At 37.9% G+C, this 22,876-nt stretch overlaps 1 protein-coding gene across 2 annotated transcripts in view; it reads right to left on the minus strand.

Annotated features, from left to right (window-relative positions):
• Positions 1-22,876, minus strand: part of ATM (ATM serine/threonine kinase) — a 133,157-nt gene that overhangs the window by 78,251 nt on the left and 32,030 nt on the right. For both annotated transcript variants that reach the window (XM_058663948.1, XM_058663949.1), the window contains exons 12-25: positions 22,315-22,410; positions 20,382-20,604; positions 17,372-17,497; positions 15,769-15,894; positions 14,919-15,008; positions 13,682-13,853; positions 12,036-12,235; positions 10,414-10,496; positions 10,164-10,319; positions 8,642-8,717; positions 8,387-8,517; positions 5,087-5,207; positions 2,668-2,841; positions 25-194 (exon numbers count right to left, since the gene is read on the minus strand). In XM_058663948.1, coding sequence (XP_058519931.1) covers positions 25-194; positions 2,668-2,841; positions 5,087-5,207; positions 8,387-8,517; positions 8,642-8,717; positions 10,164-10,319; positions 10,414-10,496; positions 12,036-12,235; positions 13,682-13,853; positions 14,919-15,008; positions 15,769-15,894; positions 17,372-17,497; positions 20,382-20,604; positions 22,315-22,410 — 1,944 coding nt within the window. The remainder of the gene's footprint in view (positions 1-24; positions 195-2,667; positions 2,842-5,086; positions 5,208-8,386; positions 8,518-8,641; positions 8,718-10,163; positions 10,320-10,413; positions 10,497-12,035; positions 12,236-13,681; positions 13,854-14,918; positions 15,009-15,768; positions 15,895-17,371; positions 17,498-20,381; positions 20,605-22,314; positions 22,411-22,876) is intronic.

Genomic DNA, 22,876 nt, shown 5'->3' on the forward strand with positions numbered 1-22,876 from the left:
CACATATACCATATATAAACCTACCTATAAAAGTCTTCAACATTTCTGTAGTTTAATAAAATATAAGGAAAAGAAGATAAGCTATATTCAGCATTTTGACAATTTAGCCATTCCAAAATCAAATAATCTAAATGAGATGCCATAAAGTCTTCTAAATTTCTATATCCAAAAGTTTCAGAAACTTTTTCCAAAACCTATAAAAATCAAAAGTTAGTACTTTTAGAAAATGAAATAATTTAAGTCTTTCTTAACAAACATGTGCTTGGCTTGTCTATACTTTTTTTTAATCAGTGAGATGCAGAATAAAAGAAAAAATTAAAACCTACATTTTGTATAACTGGCATACTTTATGGGGCATAGCAAACTCTTAAGAAATGTTACATAAAAAAAAAACAATTTTACAGATTCCATTATCTGATTAAATCTAAAAGGAAGGTCTAAGGGAAAAGTCTTCTCAAATAAATACAAACATTATATAAAAGTTAGAGAAATCTTCTACCTTCTTAGAGTGTGTGAGGAAGATGTTAAATATAACCTATCAAGAACAGATAACTTATGGATAGCAGACTTGAATAGCATTAGACATTAGCAAAACTATAAAGACATACAGGGGGAATCAAGAGCCATCCTGACAACCTCTTAACAAGAGGTCATATGCACAGAGCAGTGGGGGGACCCAGAGTGGAGCAGGAGGACAGGAGGAGGTTTGTATCCCAACCCTGGAGACTCAGGGATCCTCACCAAGGACTATCAGTATGAGCACCAAGGACTATATTCCAACTGCCAAGGAGACCACGGGGAATTGGAATGCCCTCAGAGGCCAAGAACTCTGAGGTCATTCATTCCTTATCAGATCTCCCACACGGGATGGAAGAAGCCCAGCTCCTTCCTCACAGGATCTAATGTCATCGGAACACTAGCCGGGAGCCTGAGCAGACCTCAGAAACAGAAGTACAGTACACTTCCATCAGAACTCAGGAGAGGAGCTTTCTCTGGTCTTAGTTCAAACTTTGTATCTCCACCCTCTCTTACAAGCACCATCAGGGTCCCTCCGGAGCACCCAAAAAATTAGATCAGAGAGCTCAACAACGAAAGCTTAGGACAGGAAACACTCAGCTTGGTCTCACATATATCTTACTAGGTAAGACACAAAGTTTAGTTTCTCCTCACTAAGGCATTGAAGATTTCTCTGCACACCCCCCAACACTGTTCTGCGCTTCAATTGTTAACAAATGGCATGTTAGAGTTATAAGCCAGTTCGCACTAGCCTAAAATCTGCCAAGTTCAGTAAAAATCACGCTTGAATACTATAAGCTGCTAAATACAAGAATGAAAATAGAGATTAGACAGCTGAATACATACAGAGAGAGGACAGAAAGAGAGAAGGATCTTCCATCCACTGATTCACTACCCAAGTGGCCGCAACAGCTGGAGCTGAGCCCATCTGAAACCAGGAGGCAGGAGCTTCTTCTGGGTCTCCCACGTTGAGGCATCCTCTACTGTTTAGAGCCATCCTCTACTGTTTTCCTAGGCCTCAGGCAGAGAGCTGAATGGGAAGTGGAGCAACCTGGGCACGAGCTGGCACTCAATTGGGATCCTGGCATGTGCAAGGCTATGACTTTAGTCACTAGGCTACCGCACAGGGCCCACACCCCTTAATTCTAAAAAGTAAAATGTGAATTTATTTAAGAACAATCACCTAAATATTAGCCTATGGTGTACTACAAAGTTCCATGGAAATCATACTGATACAGTGCTAAACAGTTTATCACCCAATAACCCATCATATAAAAATCTACAACAGAAAAACCTAGAACTTCTCAAGCTATCAAAGCTGAGGTGCTATAACAGTAGGTAGACTGGCAAACTATGACACCTTGCTAATACAAACGTAAAAAGATTGGACCTCAATTCTCCCCTAACATAAGCCTCATGGCCCTAAAATTGACCTCTGGCCCTAACAGATCCCACTGTGCTGCAGAGCCTGCTGGGCAATACCACTGATACTGTTCTTGTCTCCACGCACTTCTCCTAAATGAAGGCTATTCCAGAGCTGGTACATGTGGTGACAGGTCATTTACCTAAGTTAGTTTAATGAATACCTGTAAATGCTCTTAAATGGAACGTCAGAAATGACACACACACCAATGAGTAAACCATTTAGTAAGTTGCTATAACTGCTTTCCTGTCAGTATTTACAACTTCAAACATAATTTCTAACACCTAAGCAGGAATCATTTAAAAAAATACATCTTTAACCATTCTGGTAAATAGCTAACAAAGGGCCCGAGCGACAGCCTGGCTAAAATTCTCGCCTTCAACACGCCTGGATCCCATATGGATGCCGGTTTGGGTCCAGGGGCCCCACTTCCCATCCAGCTCCCTGCCTGTGGCCTGAGAAAGTCGTCGAAGACGGTACAAAGCCTTGAGACCCTGCATCTGAATGGCAGACTTGGAGGAGGCTCTGGGCTCCTGGCTTCGGATCGGCACAGCTCAGGCTATTGTGGTCACTTGGGGAGTGAATCATCGGACAGAAGATCTTCCTGTCTCTCCTCCTCTCTGTATATCTGACTTTGTCATAAAAACAATTTAAAAAAAGCTAACCAAGTAGGATCATGACAATAATAGAAACAACAGTAATAATAATAAACAGTCATTCACACGTACCTTTTTCACAAGATGAGTTTCCAATCCATTCTCTTTCACAGATTTGCACAGGGCAAACAAAGCCTGCTTTTCACAAACAGGGCTACAGCATAAAACCACAGCTATTACCACCAATAGGACAGATTTTCTACCATGAATCTCATCCAAAACCTCAGAGTTCACAGCACTGTGGGACTTTAAAAGAATTTTAAAAACAATGATGTAAATATCTGAACATTACAAATGAGTTCATTAAACAAAAACCAAAGAATTCATGACAACACCTAAGCGGACTGTGAAGTTTTATATCCTACAGTGATGAAACTAAGATTAGAGATTTTGAGAAAATCAAAGTTTTCTAGATTAGGAAGGACTGTTCTTCCTAAGATCCTACGGAAAGGGATGTCAAAGAAATAACATGCCAAAGAGAAACAAATAACTTGACAAGGCAAAGGCTAAATTCTCATCTGGTAAGCACTGGGATCCTATATGGTCACCAGTTATAATCCCAGAGGCCCCACTTCCCATCCAGCTCCCTGCCTGTGGCTTGGGAAAGCAGTCGAGGACGACCCAAGGCCTTGGGACCCTGCACCCATGTAGGAGACCCAGAAGAACCTTCTGGCTCCTGGCTTTGAATTGGCTCAGCCGTAGCCATTGCAGTCATTTGGGAAGTGAACTAGTAGATGGAAGATCTACTGTTTCTCCCTCCCTCTCTGAATCTGATCTGCTTTTCCAATCAATCAATCAAAAACCTGAAGAGAAAAAGAACTAAAATGTGAGAGACTAAAAGTTCCACCTAACTTTTATGTGTAACTGCTAAAAACAATTTTTTTACCACTGAGATATTTTTCACATACTTCCTTATAGTTTACAACAGTATGAAATGTATAATCAAAAAAAAATCATACAATGTCTCCAGTTCATCATTAATTCCCAAAATTTAACAGATATACATACACAATTCCATATATATGCATATATACATAAACACATATATGTATACACATATGCATATGTGAGTGTACATATACATATAATTTTAAAGATGTATTTGATCTAAGTTTCTCTTAACATTTTGAAAATTGTCTAATTCTGACTACTGATGCAAAAAAAAATTAAAGATAATAAAGTTAAGTACCACATCTCTTACTGAATGACAAATCATTGACATCTTTGAAAACAGATGTGAGCTTTCCATTGTTAGTTTCTTCACATTCCTTCTAAAATACAGAACTAAATCATACTTTAAAATCTTCATTTAAATCTACTTTTGCTTGGAAACAAATACACTTCAAATATTAATAAACATGGCATATTTTCCTTCTCAACTATGTAAACATCAGAAATAATGTACTTAAAAAGAAAAAAACATAGCAGATTTAAGTTCTTTTATTAGCACTGTTTGTTAAAATGTTTGCAATAATGACACATAACAGAATTCACTTACTTTGTCATGAATTAACAATGTTAATTCATAGTAGGATCTTAGACATAAACAAGTGGATTGTCTTACAAATGACTTGTCAGAAAAGATTTTTTGCAGATAAGCTGAGATAAAATGTATAATATATATCATCTCTATTAAATTCTATAGCATTTACATCCTTCTTTCCAATCTGTGAAAATCCTTTTCTAAATTCAGATTTTGTCATACAAATGCCATTTGCAGTTTCCCATTACTACAGATTGGATAATTATTTAACTACCTCATTTTTAGGAACAACTGAGGGCACAAATATATGTAACTGAACACTAAGAAAAATTATTATTCTGCAGAGACAAGTAAAAACCACAGGGTATAATCTATTAATTTCTACTGCCATGTTTTAACTTATTTATATATTACATGGAGTATTTTAAATGTAAATGGAAGCCATTTGTACTCACACAAAGATGGTAAGATTTTTCTTCCCCTATTTAAAGACTAAGATGAACCAAAAGAACTGCTATCTGATTCATTCTGATTTTTTTTTTAACAATTTATTTATTCATTTGAAAGTCAGAGTTAGACCGAGAGACCTGCCATCTTCTGGTTCACTCCCAAAATGGTCACAGTGCCTAGAGCTAGGCTGATTCTAATGCCAGTAACAACTTCTGGGTCTCCCACCTGAGTGCAGGGGTCTAAGTACTTGCGCCATCTTCCACTGCTTTCTCAGGCACATCAGCAGCGAGCTGGGTCAGAAACGGAACAGTCAGAAATAAAATTGGTCCCATATGGGGAAGATGGCACCACAGGTGGCAGTTTTATCAGCTATACCAGCGTCTGTCTCACCATTCTAATGTTTATTAAGTAATATAAGTTCATTCAATTCATACAGCAGTTGTAGACAAGTTATATTTTGTGAACGACTGAATAAAAACTGGCTTATGCCAAATATGATCAATTAACAGAAGATAGTTACAGGAATCGTAAGATACTGAATGTTCATTAACAAATTACCAATCCTTTCATTCCTTCCTGAGCTTTCAAATATGCATTTTCAAAAGCTGTCTGTTGGAGCTTCAACGGAAGTGCTTTCAACAGTCCAGGTGAATCTTCTTGTTTCATATCTTGGAATAATCTTTTGGAAAAAAAAGAAAAGTTTGTTTTAAACACATTTCTAACATCATAGAAAAAAATCCATTTCATGAGAAATACTAACATGTCACTTCTTTTAAAATCAACTGAGGTTTCTAAAGATCTTGGAGTTCAGTGCTATTTCAAGCTGAGCAGCAGCTGACTGGCCATAAGAGATAAACTCTTCTCTGTTGAAATACTAAGCAGAAGAGGCCACAGTCGGCACTGTCACCCTTTTCTAACACAAATATGGGACGTCAAAATTCAAGGGGAAACAGGTTCAGTTGGTGGGAAACATTTTGAAATCCATGCACCGCATTTGCCAAGCATTTTGTTTTAAGTACCATCATATTCCATCACTCTACAAGTGATCAGTTTAATATCTTGCTGTTCCATTTGAATCACATGTGATAGAAGAAAAAGTGCGCAAAATCTTTTACACAATGCCCATATAGTTAAGGACATAACTTTTGTCTCTCATACACAAATTGATAGTAAGGAAAAGTTTTATTTTTTTGTTCATGATTTTTCATTAGAATTTTTTTTAAAGATTTATTTATTTTCATTGGAAAGCCAGGTATACAGAGAGGAGCAGAGGCAAAAAGATCTTTCGTCTGCTGATTTACTCCTCAAGCGGTTGCAAGAGCTGGAGCTGAGCTAACCCAAAGTCATGAGCCCGTAGCCTTTCTGGGTCTCCCCTACGGGTGCAGAGTCCCAAGGCTATGGGTCATCCTCAACTGCTTTCCCAAGCCACAGGTAGCGGGCTTGATGGGAAGTGGAGCTGCTGAGATTAGAACCGCTGCCCATATGGGATCCTGGTGCATGCAAGGCAAGAACTTTAGCCACTAGGCTACCATACCAGGCCCATTACTATAATTTCTATATAAAGACTGCAACAATAGGTAGATAACAAATAAAATGGAAAAAAATCAACTGCTAATTTCTCATTCAAAAACAACACTGAGTAGTTAGTCATATGGTAAAGACGCCTCCATTTCAACCTGATTCCCTATTACAGTGAATTACTCCAGGTACCTGACAGTGAAGACCCAGGGCGGCAACAGTGATGGCTGATGTAATCTGGACTCCTGCCACCCGCACGGCAGACACAGACTGGGTTCCTATCTCGTGGCTCTGCCCTGTTCAAGCCTCAGCCACTCCAAATATTTGACGAATAAACCACCAATGAGAGTTCTGTGTCTGTTGGCTCCTCTCAACCCTTTCTTTCTACCTCTCAAATTTTCTTTAAAAGTTTTAAAAACATATCAATCTTTGATTTGTACTGTTGTGAATCTTCACTGTCACAGACACAGCATTTTATTATCTTCAAAATATGGTCTTAAATAACTCAAAACCTTTAACATCAGCATATAGTTTATCCGTGAAACTTACTAAGGTCTAGCAAACCTTATAACACAGCATGATCTTACTGAAAAGAATCCTACACCAGAGGAATATACCACTCTCAACATATTGAAATTTTGGACACGTTATTTCTAATATTTATGTTAATGATTGGATAAATTTTTTAAATATTTATTTTTTTAATTGGAAAGGCAAATCAAATTTACAGAGACAAGGAGAAACAAAGATTTCCTATCTGCTGCTTCACTCCTCTAGAGGCCACAATGGCTAGAACTGAGTCACTCTGAAGCCAAGAGCCCGGATATGCTTCCAGGTCTCCCACATGGCTGCAAGTTTTGGGCCATCCTCTACTGCTTTCCCAAACCACAAGCAGGGAGCTGGGTGGGAACCGAAGCAGCCAAAAACACACTGGTGCCCATACGGGATCCCAGCCCTTGGAAGGTGAGGACTTAGCCACTGAGCTATAGCACTGGGCCTGGGATAATTTCTTTACAGTGAGCTCCTATTTTGGGTCACGTAAATTTACTCAGTAAAGTTAACCAAATGTTTGCTCCTGTTGAAAAAAATATTTATTTATTTTAAAGGCAGAGTTACAGAGAGAAAAACAAAGAAAGACAGGGTGCAAAGTATCTTTGACCTCCTGATTCACTATACACATGATCTCAACAAAGAGGCCAAAGCCAGGAGCTTCACCCAGGGGCCCATGTACAAGACAGGGCTGCTCAAGCACTTGGGCTACCTTTCGGTGCTTTCCCAGGTCATTAGCAAGGAGCTGGATGGGAAGTGGAACAGCAAGAACACAAACTACAACCACATGGCATGCTAGTGTTGCAGGCGATGGCTTAACCAGTTATACAATGATGCTGGACCTTGTTTTAATGTTTTCGAAGCATCATGTGATTTCTTGTTGCAAGTATATTCATTTACTTTATAATTAGTTATTGAACACCTAGCATATGCCAAATATTGTTTTAAGTGGTAAAGATATATATGAGCAAGTAGAAAAAAGCTAATGTGTTTTGTGTTTATATTCTTTTGGAATACAAATAGCTGAATCTGTTAAAAAAACAGTAATTCAGGGCCCAGCACAATAGGCTAGTGGCTAAATCCTCACCTTGCCCACACTGGGATACCAAACGGGCACCAGTTTATGTCCTGGCTGCTCTACTTCCCATCCAGCTCCCTGCTTTTAGCCTGGCAAAGCAGTATAGGATCGCCCCAAACCTTAGGACCCTGTACCCGCTTGGGGAACTCAGAAGAAGCTACTGGCTTTGGCTCAGCTTCAGCAGTTGTGGTCACAGGGAGCGAATCGGCGGATGGAAGATCTTTTTTTCTGTACATCTGCCTTTCCAATAAAAAAATAAATCTTTTTAAAAGAACAAATAGTGTTTATTTAGGTACTCAAGCATAAAAGAAATTCCCATGACAGAATAACCATAACATGCCCAACTGCATGTTCACCTCAATAAACATAATTATAATGAGCCCAATGTGAAGTGTGTTAAATCATATACAATCATGGGAAAATCCAATATTCTGTAACTCCCGTTAGCATGAGATATGCCTCATTCAAGTCACACAATTTTTCTACCACCAAATAAGTTATTTTACCCAAGTCCACATTTTTATCTATATATGTGAGAAAATAATAGTATCTAAGTGAGAAAATTTTCAAAATTAACAGAAAACATAAATGCCAGTTATAAGTAACTGCTGTCAATGTTATTTTTCAAATATCAACTAGAAATCTGTGACTGTTAACATATTGCATTGCCATCTGCATCATTACAAACACTTCACTAATACTTGATCAGTTACCTATTGATTGATTCTGCGGCCAACATGCGAACTTGGTGATGATTATCAGCAAGAAACTGTGGAAATACTTCATTTACAGGAAAATCTTTACCCATGACATTAAGAATAGCCCATTTTGAGTAAGGATCAGCCTATGGGAAAAGAACAACCAGCACTGAATACAAAATACCAAGGGAAAAATCATTCATTAACGAACAGAAATAAAAGCTGACTTACAGGTTTTAGTGGAGATCTTACTGACGTGAAATAACTTACCTCAAGCAACGTTTTAAGGCATTTTACTAGTGCCGCTCTTACAGAAAATGTGCATTTCTTCTCCCTCGCTAGATGCCTGAAATCAATAGTGTTTCAATGTCATTTAATCACTCAAATAAAAGCACACAAACATCATTGGATTTTAATAGTAATACAAAGGGAGCTTTAAAATTTTCTTTCCTAAATTTAATTCTCATTTTTCACCCTCCCAAAAATCCAAGTTAATTTTGTTTCAAAATGAGCTCACTATAATGTGTAGTATATTTTTCATAAAATTATGTCTGAGTTTGAGGCTATCATATGTCAGCTAACCATGATCTGGTAAACTACTTTAAAATGAAAAATTTGGGGGCCTGGCGCCGTGGCCTAGAGGCTAAAGTCCTCCCCTTGATCACCATGGGATCCATATGGGCGCCGGGTCTAATCCCGGCAGCTCCTCTTCCCATCCAGCTCCCTGCTTGTGGCCTGGGAAAGCAGTCGAGGACGGCCCAGTGCTTTGGGACCCTGCATCCACGTGGGAGGCCTGGAAGAAGTTCCTGGCTACTGGCTTTGGATTGGCACAGCACCGGCCATTGTGCTCACTTGGGGAGTGAATCATTGGACGGAAGATCTTCCTCTCTGTCTCTCTTCCTCTTTGTATATCTGACTTTGTAATAAAATTTTTTAAAAAATCTTCAAAATGAAAAATTTTAAACCATCTTAGTAGGGGTCAGCACTGTGGCACAGCAAGTAAAGCCATCACTGTGGAGTTGGCATTCCATATGGGTGTCAGTTCAAATCCCAGCTGCTCCATTTCCACTTTTTGCAAGTGGGTGCAGGGGCCCAAGGTCATCAGCCATCTTTCAGTGCTTTCCCAGTTCCTAAGCAGGGAGCTGGACTGGAAATGGAGCAGCCAGGACATGAAATGACACTCACAAACGGTGCTAGCACTGCAGGCAGAGGACAAGCCTGATATGCCACTGCATATTTTAGAAATGTTTTAATTATTATATCAAGATTTCAACATCATATTCTATACTGATTTATACATTTATGAAGGCTCACATATACTTGTGGGCTCTAAATTACCTAAATGTATTCCTCTTTAAGCAGCATGATTTCAACTGAGACTATGACAATAAAGCATGAATTAAACAGATAGCTATAATGACAACCTTGTCACTCTGGAAACAATAATCCAATTAAGTCCCGTTACATTTCTTCATTCACCATACAGGTCAAACTTTTTGTTTGTTTAGCAAGAAAATTTGTATTTTAATTCAATTTCCCAGTGGTTTTAAATACTCTCAAATAATTCAAAATTTGAAGGTAAATGTATTACGTTAGTTTAGTTAGCCACATTTTAGGCAAAACAAAGTACTTCACCAAGTCAATCATATTTTGCTATAATTAAAAGATACAAATAGCTACATAGGGGAATCAGAAGAAATTTAATCCAGATTAGATTACTTTTGCACTAATGCAGAAATGCGAAGAGATAGTAGAAGAAAACCCAATACTGAATAAAGCAGCTTGTACCCACCAAAACGCCCCGACCACTGTCAGGAACTGTCCCTGAGCATCCCTTGTGGCTTCAGCATCCAAACTGCCTTGACCTAGGTTTGCCACTACTGGAAGGACATGGTTTAAGATTGTTTTACAAACATCTTGATCACGGCGATACAAAGAGCACACATTGCTGTGGTGGAAAAAGTTTAACTCTGTAAGCTTCACAGAACTCATTAGTTAGTTTAGAAATTTAAAGTGAACATAACATGGCTTTAATTTCTTACGAGAGTGGTTTCAGAAGTTCAACAACATCTTCCATTGGCAAGGGATACTCTCCTCTGGGAAGTTCCTTTAAAAGCACTAAATACTAAGACAATAGGGAGGAAAAAAATCAGTTTGTTTCATATATCATTTACATCTGAGTGTATATATACGTATATATACACACATACCTATAAATATTCAAGAAGATAAGTGATTTAAAGAAAAGTTATCAAGTGTAACAGCTGGATTCAAATCCTACTACCAACAACTTAAACCTGATATGGTTAGGAAATCATCTAGGACCCGTGTACTTTCTCATAAATGGGGATATACATAACCTGGCCTGACAATTGTTAAGTATTAGAGTAAATAAATGTCAATCTGGCTATTGTGGAAATTCAACAAATGATCATTACCATCACTACAGTAGCTAAGTATTTAACAAGAACCTGAAAGTACAGTAGGTTTACTTCCCTCCTCAACAACCCAGATAATGCTTGGGATAAAAGAATTCAATAGTTGAAATCCAACTACTAATGAATTTTGGAAAGCAGAGAAAACAGAAGGCCGGAAACAAGTCAAATACACTGAATTATTTTCATTACGGCAACTTCACAATATCTGATACAGGACTACGAATACAAAGTGTGGCTTGGCAACAGCCATGTATAATGGAATGGTTAAATGGTGCTTTTGAAACTGTACTAATAAACTAGGGAGACCTTCCCCCCTCACACACACACACATACTACCATCTATACATTATTTCTTATTTTATCTTCGACATTAACAAAAAAATTACATGATGCCTTCAATATTTGATATCAGTCATATGTTGCTGAGTATTTTAAAATACCTTTAAATGTCAACGTTTTCAAGAAAACCATGCAACATTTTCCCTTAGGGCTAGAAATTTGACTAATTGGCAGTGTTAAAACCAGGGACTCAAACAGAACACATAAACATTCTGCTGGATCTGGAGGATCAGCACGCACTTCCACCCGTGCTAGTACACATCCAGGTCATCTACCAGTGACTGACACGCGATTTTCTCTTAAACAGGGACTCAGCGGACGTGTCAATTTTCTGGAAACAGAAACATGTGAGGGACCCACTCAGCTTCTTACTGAACCTAGGGCTCTTATTCCATTATACACTGGAGCTGGGGTTAAGCTCCCACAGTTAGGAGATTAATAAAGTAACTGAGTGCTGAAGTACATTAAGGTTAAACAGGAAATAAGTTTTTTACTGCGAGAAAAGGGAGATTTGTATTTGAAAAGTGAAAAATAAAATACATGCTGTCATAACGAACTGGAAATAAAAATATATCAACAGTATCAAGTCAAACGTAAGAGTAAGGCTTTTAAACACAGCTATGTACTATGTTCTTATATTTAATGTCTATGTTTCTTGACCTATTCTAAAATAACGTTGACAATTACATATCAAGGGAATAATCTACCAAATTTCAGCATGCCCTTTCAACTTTTTTGACAGTACACTAAAAGGTATGTTTTATAACTAGTATCACATTCATTTCTCAAGCAAGTAGTTTCAAATCTTCAAACGCACATGTCAAGCTATCATCTTTAGTCAGTATAATGAGACAAAATCAGTGAGTTTTTCATTTCACTTAACTCACCATGTGTAGATGGACAGACTTAGCAGGGTCTAATATGCTAGAATCAACTAGCGTTAACAATTTTCTCCGAATATCAGCTGCTCTAAATGACACAGTACTGGCTTGAGAAGCAGTCAGACACATACATAAGAACCTGAGCATGTCTAAAAGAAGGAGATCTTGCTTTGACAGATATTCTTCAGCTAATGGATTCATGGCACCTAAAAATGAAAAGAACTTAGTAACACAGAGATGTTTTGGTTCTTTAAATTCAGTATTAAATATCTTCCTGGTCCACTATTCCAAAAAATGTATATGGAAAACAAAACTATAGTGAACTTAATTACACAAGAGATTCTCCATGAAAACGATTCTGCCATTGAGAAAACGATTCTTTCCATGAAATATGGAAAAATTTATTTAGATTTTTACTGCAGTAATACTTTATCACAGGGAAACAGAAAGTAACCCAAATTTGATAATAAAAATTGGTCCAAAACATGGCCAAATTACAGTATTTAGTCATTAAAAAGTAGAAGCAGGTGTTGTGGCATAGGATATAAAGTGCCCATAAAAACAGCATTTCATGTGGCCAATGCTTTGTGTCCTGGCTGCTCCACTTCCAATCCAGATCCCTATAAAGGGCCTTGGAAAAGCTTGGAAGAAGGCCCAAGTGTTTGGGACCCGGACAGTGAACCTGGAAGAAGCTGCTGGTTTCAATCTGGCCTGGCCATGGTCATTGCAGCCATCTGGCAAGTAAACCAGGGGATTCAAGATACAGCTCTCCCTCTCTTCTTAAAACTTTATCAAACATATAATTTTTTTTCTTTTTAAAAAGTAGCATTGTAAAAGCTACATGGGGAAAACACTTCTTTAATCTTAAAGAAGATGTGAAAAGTGTATGAGAGCAGGCACTTGGCTTACTGGGTAAGATGGCTGCACTCCATGTCAGTGTTCTGGCATCCAACTTAGGGATGTAGACCTTGGGAGGCAGCAAACAACTCAAGTAATGGGGTTGCTGCCATGCACATGGGAGATGTGCATTGAGTTCTGAGTCCCAGTCACTGCAAGCACTGCAGATGGGTGCATCCTTTGCAGGCAGTCCCCTCCCCAAAACAGTTCATGAAGGAAGATCCTGGGTACAATTTTAAAGGGCTCTGTAGAGAAGTAACAGAAACAGTCACAAGCTACAGTATTATGGGTGATTTTTCACGCTCCTTCCCGTTTCCTAGTGCCCAATCACATGGCTTTATTTCCGTTACGACATTATATTTATGTGAGAGGCAGAAACAGGCAACATGCTCTCACTTGCTAGCTCATTTCTCAAATGTTCATGCAATGCTCCCAGATAAGTAGCAGGAGACCAACTACTGGAACCATTACCTACTGGCTTCCAGAATGTGCATTATCAAAAGCTGGAATGAACAGCATCGGTTCAAGTTCCAGCTGCTCCTCTTCCAACCAAGCTCACTGCTTATGGCTTGGGAAAGCAGCAGAAGCTAGTCCAATTACTTGGGCCCTTGAACCCGCATGATGATCCAGGTAAGCTCCTGCCTTTGGCTAGGCCCAGCGGCTGAAAGTTCTCTTGATTTCTCCTTTCAAGTAAACATGTAAATCTTGAAAAAACAGTAGGTAGAAGACATCCCAAACAGCCAACGAGTATTTACCAATAGTACTCTGATTCTCTCCCAATTCACTGGTATCACCAACACTATCAGCAGGAGGGTCACTGAAGAGGCTCATGGATGACGGACCTTCCACCTCCATCAGACATTCACTAGAATCATCTTCTTCTGACTCCATTTCTCTGCAGTCAAACGGTTTTTTCATTAAGCTTGCCTTCAAGGAAGAGAAACAGACGATCCTTTCAAGTAGGCTTCTTTCAGAAGAAAACAGTTAAAATAATCTGAGGAATTCAAGATTCATGTATCCATGAATGCAATGGTGTTATTTTTACTCTATGTTCAATAGGAAAACTGATACATAAACTGCAGTACAGCTACATAACAAAATGCAAACCTTATAAAGCATTCTTTATATTACAAAGTTACATAATCATGTCACGCTGTATCTAAAAATATTACTTTATACTCAGTAAAGTTACAACTGTAACTTGTCAATACATAATAAAAATGTGCTTTTCAGAATTTTTTCTACATTACCCAAATTAATGAGGATATGTGGAGAAGCATAAACTAGTGTAACTATTTTGTGGGGATAATGACAATATCCATTAAAAATAATCATTCATTCACACAGTTGCAAGTAAACAAAATAAGAGCTCAAGAATCTTTACCCTAAAGCTGTATTAAAAAAAACTCACTTAAAACTGAGCTTTCAACACACACACACAAAATCCACAAAAGGAAGAATTAACCATACACTACGACTTAAACAAAGCATAGCTATACACAGCTTATAAATAAGTATAGTTAAAGGGAAAAGTATCAGTAACCAGTTGACATAGAATTTCTCACTCAACAGAATTAAATATTTATGTGCCAGCCATTGTTACAGACAATGAGGAATACTAGGCATAAGCCCATTTGCATGCAGTAAAAAAATCAATACTACAATAATATGTGGATTACCTGGCAATGTTTTTTTTCTTTCTTTAAAGAAAAATAATTATTTTAAATGTTGGCCAGAATTATACGAAAATAGGTATGAGCCTGGATGTTAAGCTAACAATTTTTTAGTTTATTATTTACTAAGACTATATTAGGTAATGACATTAAGAAGGAATCAAATATATTTTCTCTAAACCATATATATAATATTCTCTCTTAAAAAAATATACTTAAGATGATATACATTATGAGGTGCAGCCCTATTTAAGACATTTTAACAGAAAAACACACATTGTATAATCATTAAGTATGGTAAGATAATAATCATACTTACTAAATTTTTACAAATATCTGCAATGTCATTTACTAGCTTTGACGTTAATAATCGTAGGAAAAAGCCAGATATGATCTTACTTGGATTTTGCTATAATTGAAACAAAGAAACAAGCAATGAAGAAACTAAAAATTCCTCTTGGCAGATATTATTTACTCTACTTCAAAAAGTATATAAAAAATTTACTATTGAGGCAAACTATAAATTGTTCAGAAACAGTAACTTCTTAGAATAATGATAACTGGATGTGTTTTAATATAAATGTGACTAAAGAACTTTAAGATAGGAGCTAATTATACTAAACAGAAGTAGCAATTGGAGTTAACAATTTTCTTTTTCACTCCTATTCTTAGCAATTTATAAATGGCAGAAAATCAAAATGCAAAACCAAAAACAAATGCTAATAACATTGATACAAGGTTAAGGACTTACGTTTCCACTCACTACATTCAGGCACAGCTGGGCAAACTTAACAGTTCTCCTCCAAATCAAAACCAGATTACAAATAGCATTTCTATTTCCATCAAATGCAACGTTAAGACCATGTGGAGAAAAGCAAGTAATGTTTGTGTAAGAATTACCTTTGTGATGCACACTAGACCTGGAATGGCTTGTAGTGAGCACATTTTTATTGAATAAATGGAAAGATGCCAGGAATTATAGTATCACCTAACTTACTGTAACATAAAAGTGGCTGGAAAAACTCAAAAGTTTTAATGATAAAATTCAGACTATTTATTATCTTTATGCTTCGGTTTAACTCAGGTTATAAACTTAAGAATGGAAAAAAAAAAACACAGCAAAACCAATGAATGATCTATAGGCTGTCCTACTAAGTAAGATATCATACCTTGATACAGTTACACAAGTAGCTTGTACACAGATGCATCATACTTCTCAATGAACCAATTCTAGAGTCTTCATTTGTCTTATTTTTAAACAGAGTGATACTTTCTCCTGCACACTGCATTAGGGACTAAGAAGGGAAAATTCAAATTGTAACTAATAGTATAGTTTAACATTGCTATGTGAAGTTTTATTCTACAGATAACACCTTATGCAAGTTCCAGTATATGATCATAATTTAAAGCTATGAATACCAGAAAATGGCAAAGTTGAAACTTTGTTCTTTTTGCAAATCTTCTCACTAACAGAAGTATCAAGGGCCCTGTACTGCAGAACAGCGCCAAGAGTTAAGCACCCACTTGCAACACCCAGCATCACACATGAGCATGGGTTCAAGTTGCAGGGACTTGGAAAGTAAACCAGTGGAGGGAAACTGTCTGGTCTCCTCTCTTTCCTCTGTAACTCTGCCTTTCAAATAAGTAAACAGATTTTTTAAAATTAAAAAAAGAAGTATCAAGAGAAAAGCACATGCAATAGATTTCTTCTCAGACACCAAAAACAACAGTTAACTAAAGGGTCTGATGTAAAGCCTTAGTGGCTAAATCCTTGCCTTGCAAGCACCAGGATCCCATACAGGTGTCAGTTTGTGTCCTGGCTGCTCCAGTTCCCATCCAGTTTCCAGCTCGCGTCCTTGGAGGACAGTCAAGGATGGGACAACGTCTTGGTACCCTGCTCCAATGTGGGAGACGCAGAAGCATCTCCTGGTTCCTGGCTTCAGGTTGGCTTCAGGTTGGCTCAGCTTTGGCTGTTGTGGCCATTTGGGGAATGAACCATGGATGAAGGATACTTCTGTCTCTCCTCTCTGTAATTTGCCTTTCTAATAAATAAAATAGGGCTCTGTGTGATGGCCTAAGCCTCTTTCTTCAATGCACCAGGATCCCATTTGGGCACCAGTTCTATTCCAGGTGGCCCCGCTTCCCATCCAGCTCCATGCTTGTGGCCTGGGGAAGCAGTCGAGGACGCCTCAAAGCTTTGCGACCCTACACTGAGAGACCCAGAAGAAGCTCCTGGCTTCTGATTAGTTCAACTCCAACCGTCACAGCTAGAGTGAATCATCAGACAGAAGATCTTCCTCTTTGTCTCTCCTCCTCTCTGTATATCTGACTTTGTAATAAAAAAAAAATTTAAAAAAAATAATAAGTAAATTTTAAGAAAAAAGTTAACTATACAGGCTGAGTATTCCTTATAAAAAGTGATAAGAAACATTTCAAATTTGTCTCACACGGTAGAATATTTGCTTATAACCCAAGACCAAACATGAAATTAATTCATTTCATATATACCTTATACCCTCAACCTTCTGAAGGCAATACAAAATTCTGTGTTATTCATATCCATTTTAACTATGATCAAATTAGTTGGGAAGGGAATTTTCTACTTGTAGAGTCACGTTAGCAGTCAAAGTATCAGATTTAGTAATATCTTTGGTCTCAATTACGAATGGTCAACCTAGATAAAACTCAGTTTTCTAAACAAATACACCAATTTCCTCAAATAACTATTTCATGCAAATGTACCAAAAACTTTATTAACACAAATTCTCCTACCTTGGCCTTATGGAACAATTCTGATTTACATGCTTCTTCTTCAGCTATTACGCCCAAGTAAGAATAGCAGCCAAGAACACCCACCAAAAGACTTGAACACCGCACAAGTGTTTCTGAATTTGTAATCTGAAACCATAAATTAAAAATATTAGTAGTAATTTGGGGTACTTCAGAATTATTTTTTGTAAGAGCAAATTTTATGTACATATTGAAAAACAAAAGCTCAGTTAAGTAAGCTAAAACTGGCATATTGTGAAGACCTCTTGAAAACATCTAACCAGTTACTGTAGAGTTATGATAGCAAGCATTCACAATAACAATGGCTTCATAATGGTCAAGTAGGATACATCCTTCTAATTTTTCTGTACATACAGGCAATCAAGAGAACTATGTACCATATACATGCTATATCTGAGGTAGTAATGAATAAAAAAAAATGAAAATTCTGACTGGTTTTATAGCGCACTGAGTTCAATAGCAGCCTATGATGCCAGCAAACTACATACATGGGCACAAGTTCAAATATCAGTTGCTCTGTTTCCGACCCAGCACCACACCTATGTGCACTGGAAAGAGTAAAAGAAGGCCAGCGTGGGAGACCAAGATGCAGGACCTGGGTCCAGGCATCTGACTGGCTGAGCCCCAGCTGAGGTGGCCGTTTGCGAGGGGAACAGACAGAAGACCTCTGTCCCTCTCCCAGTAACTGTCTATAACTAATGAACACACCTTCAAAAAGAAAAAAGGTTTTACTGGAAAGTTAATGTTTCCAAGTCTTACGACATGATTAGAAATTAAATGCATATAAAAATTACTTGCTTATTCATTTGAAAAACACACTGACAATACAGAAGACAGAAATCTTCCATCAACAAATTCACTCTGCCTGGAAATGCCCACAACAGCTAGGGCTGGCTAAATCATAGTCATGAGCCAGGAACTACTTTCAGGTCTCCAGAGTATATGGCAGCACCTTGGCAAACATCCGCTAACTTCCAGGTCCATCATTACAAAGCTGGATGGGAAGTGGAGTGGGACTCAATGCCAGGCACCTGAAGTGGGATGAAAATGGCACAAGCAGTGGCTTACTCTGCACCAGAACACCTACTCCAAGCAAGGCACTCTGAGTGTCTGAAGGACAAGTACCTGCACTGATTGTTTTGGGGCTTCTGGACTGACACAAAATATATTTCTAATAGATACAATTTAGACAATTTCACAAAATATGCAAGATAGTATTATACGGTAAGACAAGATTTTAATATTTACTGCTTCTACATTATATAAAACAGCATCATAAAAGAAAATAAGAGATTATTTTGCAGTGAGAATAGATACAACTGAGACATAACTGAATGTCAGTCCCCAAAGCTAAGAGAGATAAAACAGGCACACACTGTCCACCCTAGGCTGCTTGGATCATCGTGCCTGGTTATTCAACTCACTCCTTCCTTAACTTAAACCATTTTGGTTTGTTGTGTGTCTGTGTCTGAAAAGCAGATTGACAGAGAAGCAGAGACAAAAACAGATCTTCCACCCACTGGGCCACTCCCCATAAGCCCACAACGCTGGAGCAAGCCAGTGTGAAGCCAGGAGTGGGAATGATTTTCCAGGTCATGCACACAGAGTTAAAAAAAACAAAAAACCATACACTTTTAAGGCGTTATGGCACAGTTAAAAAGATATTTTAATACAAGCCATACATAAATTGATATAATACAGATACTGCAGGCCACAAAAATTTGATTTAATGAAGATGTTAGAGACCACAAAAAATATGAAATAGTAACTACCATGAAAATAAATAAGAAGAGCATTTAACATGTGGATAATTTGAATACATAGAAATGGGTAGAAAATGAGTTTATGTGGAAGCATGAGTTCTGGCAACAAATAATATACATGAAGCAGGGCCCAGCATGGTAGCCTAGCAGCTCAAGTCCTTGCCTTGTGTGGGCCGGGATCCCATATGGATGCTGGTTTGTGTCCTGGGGGCCACTTCCCATCCAGCTCTCTGCTTGTGACCTGGGACAGCAACAGAGACTGATCCAGAGCCTTGAGACCCTGCACCCACTTGGGAGACCTGGAATAGACTCCTGACTTCAGATCAGCTCAGCTCCAGCCATTGCAGCTCCTTGGGGAGGGAATCAGTGGATGGAAGATCTTACACACACACACACGACAAAGGAAATCATAACAAGAAATATCAGATTACTACAAACCCCTCTTAAATGCCACCAAAATTTAATAGACCTATTTAAATTTTGTACTTTTCTTTAGCTGTAACATCTCCCTCACGTATATTAAGGTTCATTTCATATTAAAATCCCTATGTTCAAACTTCGAACTACTCCCTAGTAACATAGCCAATTTTTTTCCCTTCTATGAGAACTCCTGTTAAAAGGTTTTAAAATTACCATTCTTTGCTGCTTTTTAATTAAATGGTAAGCTTTCCATAGTTATAACCATACATTGTCATTGCAATGGGTGATGAAATACACTAAGCCTCCTGCTACAGAATCAGCATGCAATATGGGCGCCAGTTAGAGGCCTGGCTGCTTCATTTCTAATCCAGCTCCCTGCTATGGCTTGGGAAACCAGTACAGGCTGGCCCGAGTCCTTGGCTCCTGTACCCACGAGAGAAGAGCAAAAGTAACTCCTAGCTCCTGGCTTCTGACAAACCCAACTCCACGCACTGTGGCCATTTGAAGAGAATGAGAGGATGGAGGAGCTCTCCTCTCTCTATCTCTCTACTTCCCAAACTAAAAAACAGAAGAGGAAGTACTCAGTTCTTGCCACTAACATGGGAGAGCTGGACAGACCTCAGGACTCCCGGCTTCAGTCTGGCTGTGGTGAGCATTTGATGAGAGATCTCTAAGTCTCTCCTTCACTCTCATCCTTTTTTTTTTTTTTAAAAAAATAAGGAAAAAACCCTTTTATACCACCATTTCTTTAACAGTTTACTAAAGTAGGAATGAACGTTAAGTTTTAGTGCTTTTTCCAAAAATCTCACCTCAGATGAATAATTACTTAGAAGCTGTTCTGATAACTCCAGAAGATAGCGGCTCAATGAATCCTTCAGATTCTGATGAACTGAAAACACCATATGGGCATGACGCATTTCCACAGCACAATCTCTCACAGAAGTTAAAAAATCCATCTTGTCAAAAGTTGTCTGAAGAAACAGTTCTTCAATCTCAGAGAATGAAGGTTCTTCTTTAACTTTTTGGTGCTCACTTCAAAAAAGTAAGATTTTTGATTTATAATCTAATACGCATCTTTCACACACTAACATAATGCCATAAGGGAAGACATTAATACACTGACAACATCAATCAGGTAATACTTTTCCAGATATTTGCTCCTCATTTAAATTAATCTCTTCCTTGAATTTTATTCTGACTTGGACTGGGACTGGTGCAAAAACCTAGTGGCTAAATCCCTGCCTTGCATGCCCAGGAATCCCATATGAGCACCATGCTGGCTGCTCCACTTTCCATCCAGCTTCCTCCTCGTAGCCTGGGAAAGCAGTCGAGCACAGCCCAAAGCCTTGATACCCTGCACCCACATGGGAGACCAGGAAGAAGCTCTGGGTTCTAGATCAGCTCAGCTCCAGCCATGGTGGTCACCTGGGGAGTGAGACATTGAACAGAAAATCTTTCTGTCCTCCTCTCTATGTATCTGCCTTTCCAATAAAAAAAAATCTTAAAATTTGATCCAAATTGATTTTTTTGATTACTCAGTAGCAAATTTTACTGCAAGAAGCACAAGAGAAATTTAAGTAGGGCTGATGCTGTGAGACTGTAGGCGCTAGACATAATGCTGGGTGTGCTTCAGTTCTGCTTGCTCTTCTCATCTAGCTTCCTACTAATGAACTGGGGAAACCTAAGGACGAGGGTCCATGTGGAAGACTAAGGTAGAGTTTCCGGCTCCTGGTGTAGATCTGATTATTATACCTATTTGGAAAGTGAACCAGCAGATACCTCTCTATTTCTCTGTCACTCTGCATTTAAAAATAAGCTAACTTTTGGGGGAAAAAAGATGGAAAACGGAAACGAGAGGGAAAGTTTCAAAAGCAAATTCAGAAATATTGTAAGTTAACACTGGATATAAACAAACACTGAGCATAATGTTACTGATGAACAAATCTCTTTTCCCATCTTTGATTTCTCCAAATGGTAGGATTTTTTCATCTTACATGCTCTTGAGGATATATTCATGCCTGTGAGTTCTTTCCAGTCACAACGACAAACATTAGCCTCTTAGGTAAATCCATTAAAATCTAGGTTTCTATATTTTTTGTTTTCAATTATTGTTTCCTGAGAAGGAAGCAGGGGATCAAAGAGAGGAAGACAGAAAAATGCTCCTATCTGTTGGCTCATTAACAAAATGGCCACAACAAGAGACTAGCTGCCAGAAAGAAGCAAACAGATGAGAACTCATCCGATATCTCATATGGGTGACAGAAACCCAAAAACTTGACCCATTTCCAGTGCCTACTAGGATCTGCTCTGGCAGGAAGCTAGAGCAAAACCAGAACCAATAATGAAGCCCAAGTACTCAGATACAGTACTCAGGTAACTCAACTGAAATTTTAACCACTGGGCTAAATGCCCACCCAAGTAATATTACTTTCAAAATGAATAACTGAATTCTACCTGATTTTCAAAAAATCCACTTAATTTTTAATTTTCCATTAGAAACTTGATTTTCCATTGTCCCTTATTATATAAACTATCACATAATATATCATACAGACTGAAACAGAATAACCTTGATCTAACGTTATAGAACACACCTTTTAATCACTGATTTTAAACTTTTTCCTTAAGCACACTTACAATTTTTATCTATTCAATTCAGCTAATAATTATTACAATACAGCTGGTACTTCACTACAATTAGTATCTTTGCAATTAAAGTTATATTTTAAGATAACAACATACCATTCTTGTCCACTTTGGAAAAAATTCATTGCAGCTTTACAGTCTTTCATGGTGAGACTCACAAGAATTTTCTCCAATATAAAATGAGGAAAATTTCTATAAAGAAAAGCAAAAGCTTCATTTAAGGGATGTAAAAATATTTTAAAAATTCTCTAAATTTCAACATTTATGCCTGGCAATGAATTTTGACCTCTAAAATTTGGATTCTAAATTAATACTATTTTCAGGTACTTTTCACCATTTGAACAGACTGTAAGGAGAATACATATCACATTATGCTCATTTCCAACAATTTCTGTAAGCACATCAAGTGCATATTCGTAAGTTTCATTGTGCAATCAAGCTAAAATCACCAGTATTCACAGGTTTCCTGTCATCATTTGGTCCTAATTCCATCTGTGGAAAGGTTAGCTATTTTCCTTTTGCTATTTTGTCTTTCCATTGTCTCTTCATCTGTCCAGTTTAAAATATTTTATCCATGATACTCTCATGTGCATGAGGATCCAGGACTCACCTATGTCAAGTACGTGGATCTATTCACACAGCATTACAGAGAGATAAT

This window comes from Ochotona princeps, chromosome 4 (genome assembly GCF_030435755.1).
Source record: "Ochotona princeps isolate mOchPri1 chromosome 4, mOchPri1.hap1, whole genome shotgun sequence".
NCBI lineage: Eukaryota > Metazoa > Chordata > Mammalia > Lagomorpha > Ochotonidae > Ochotona > Ochotona princeps.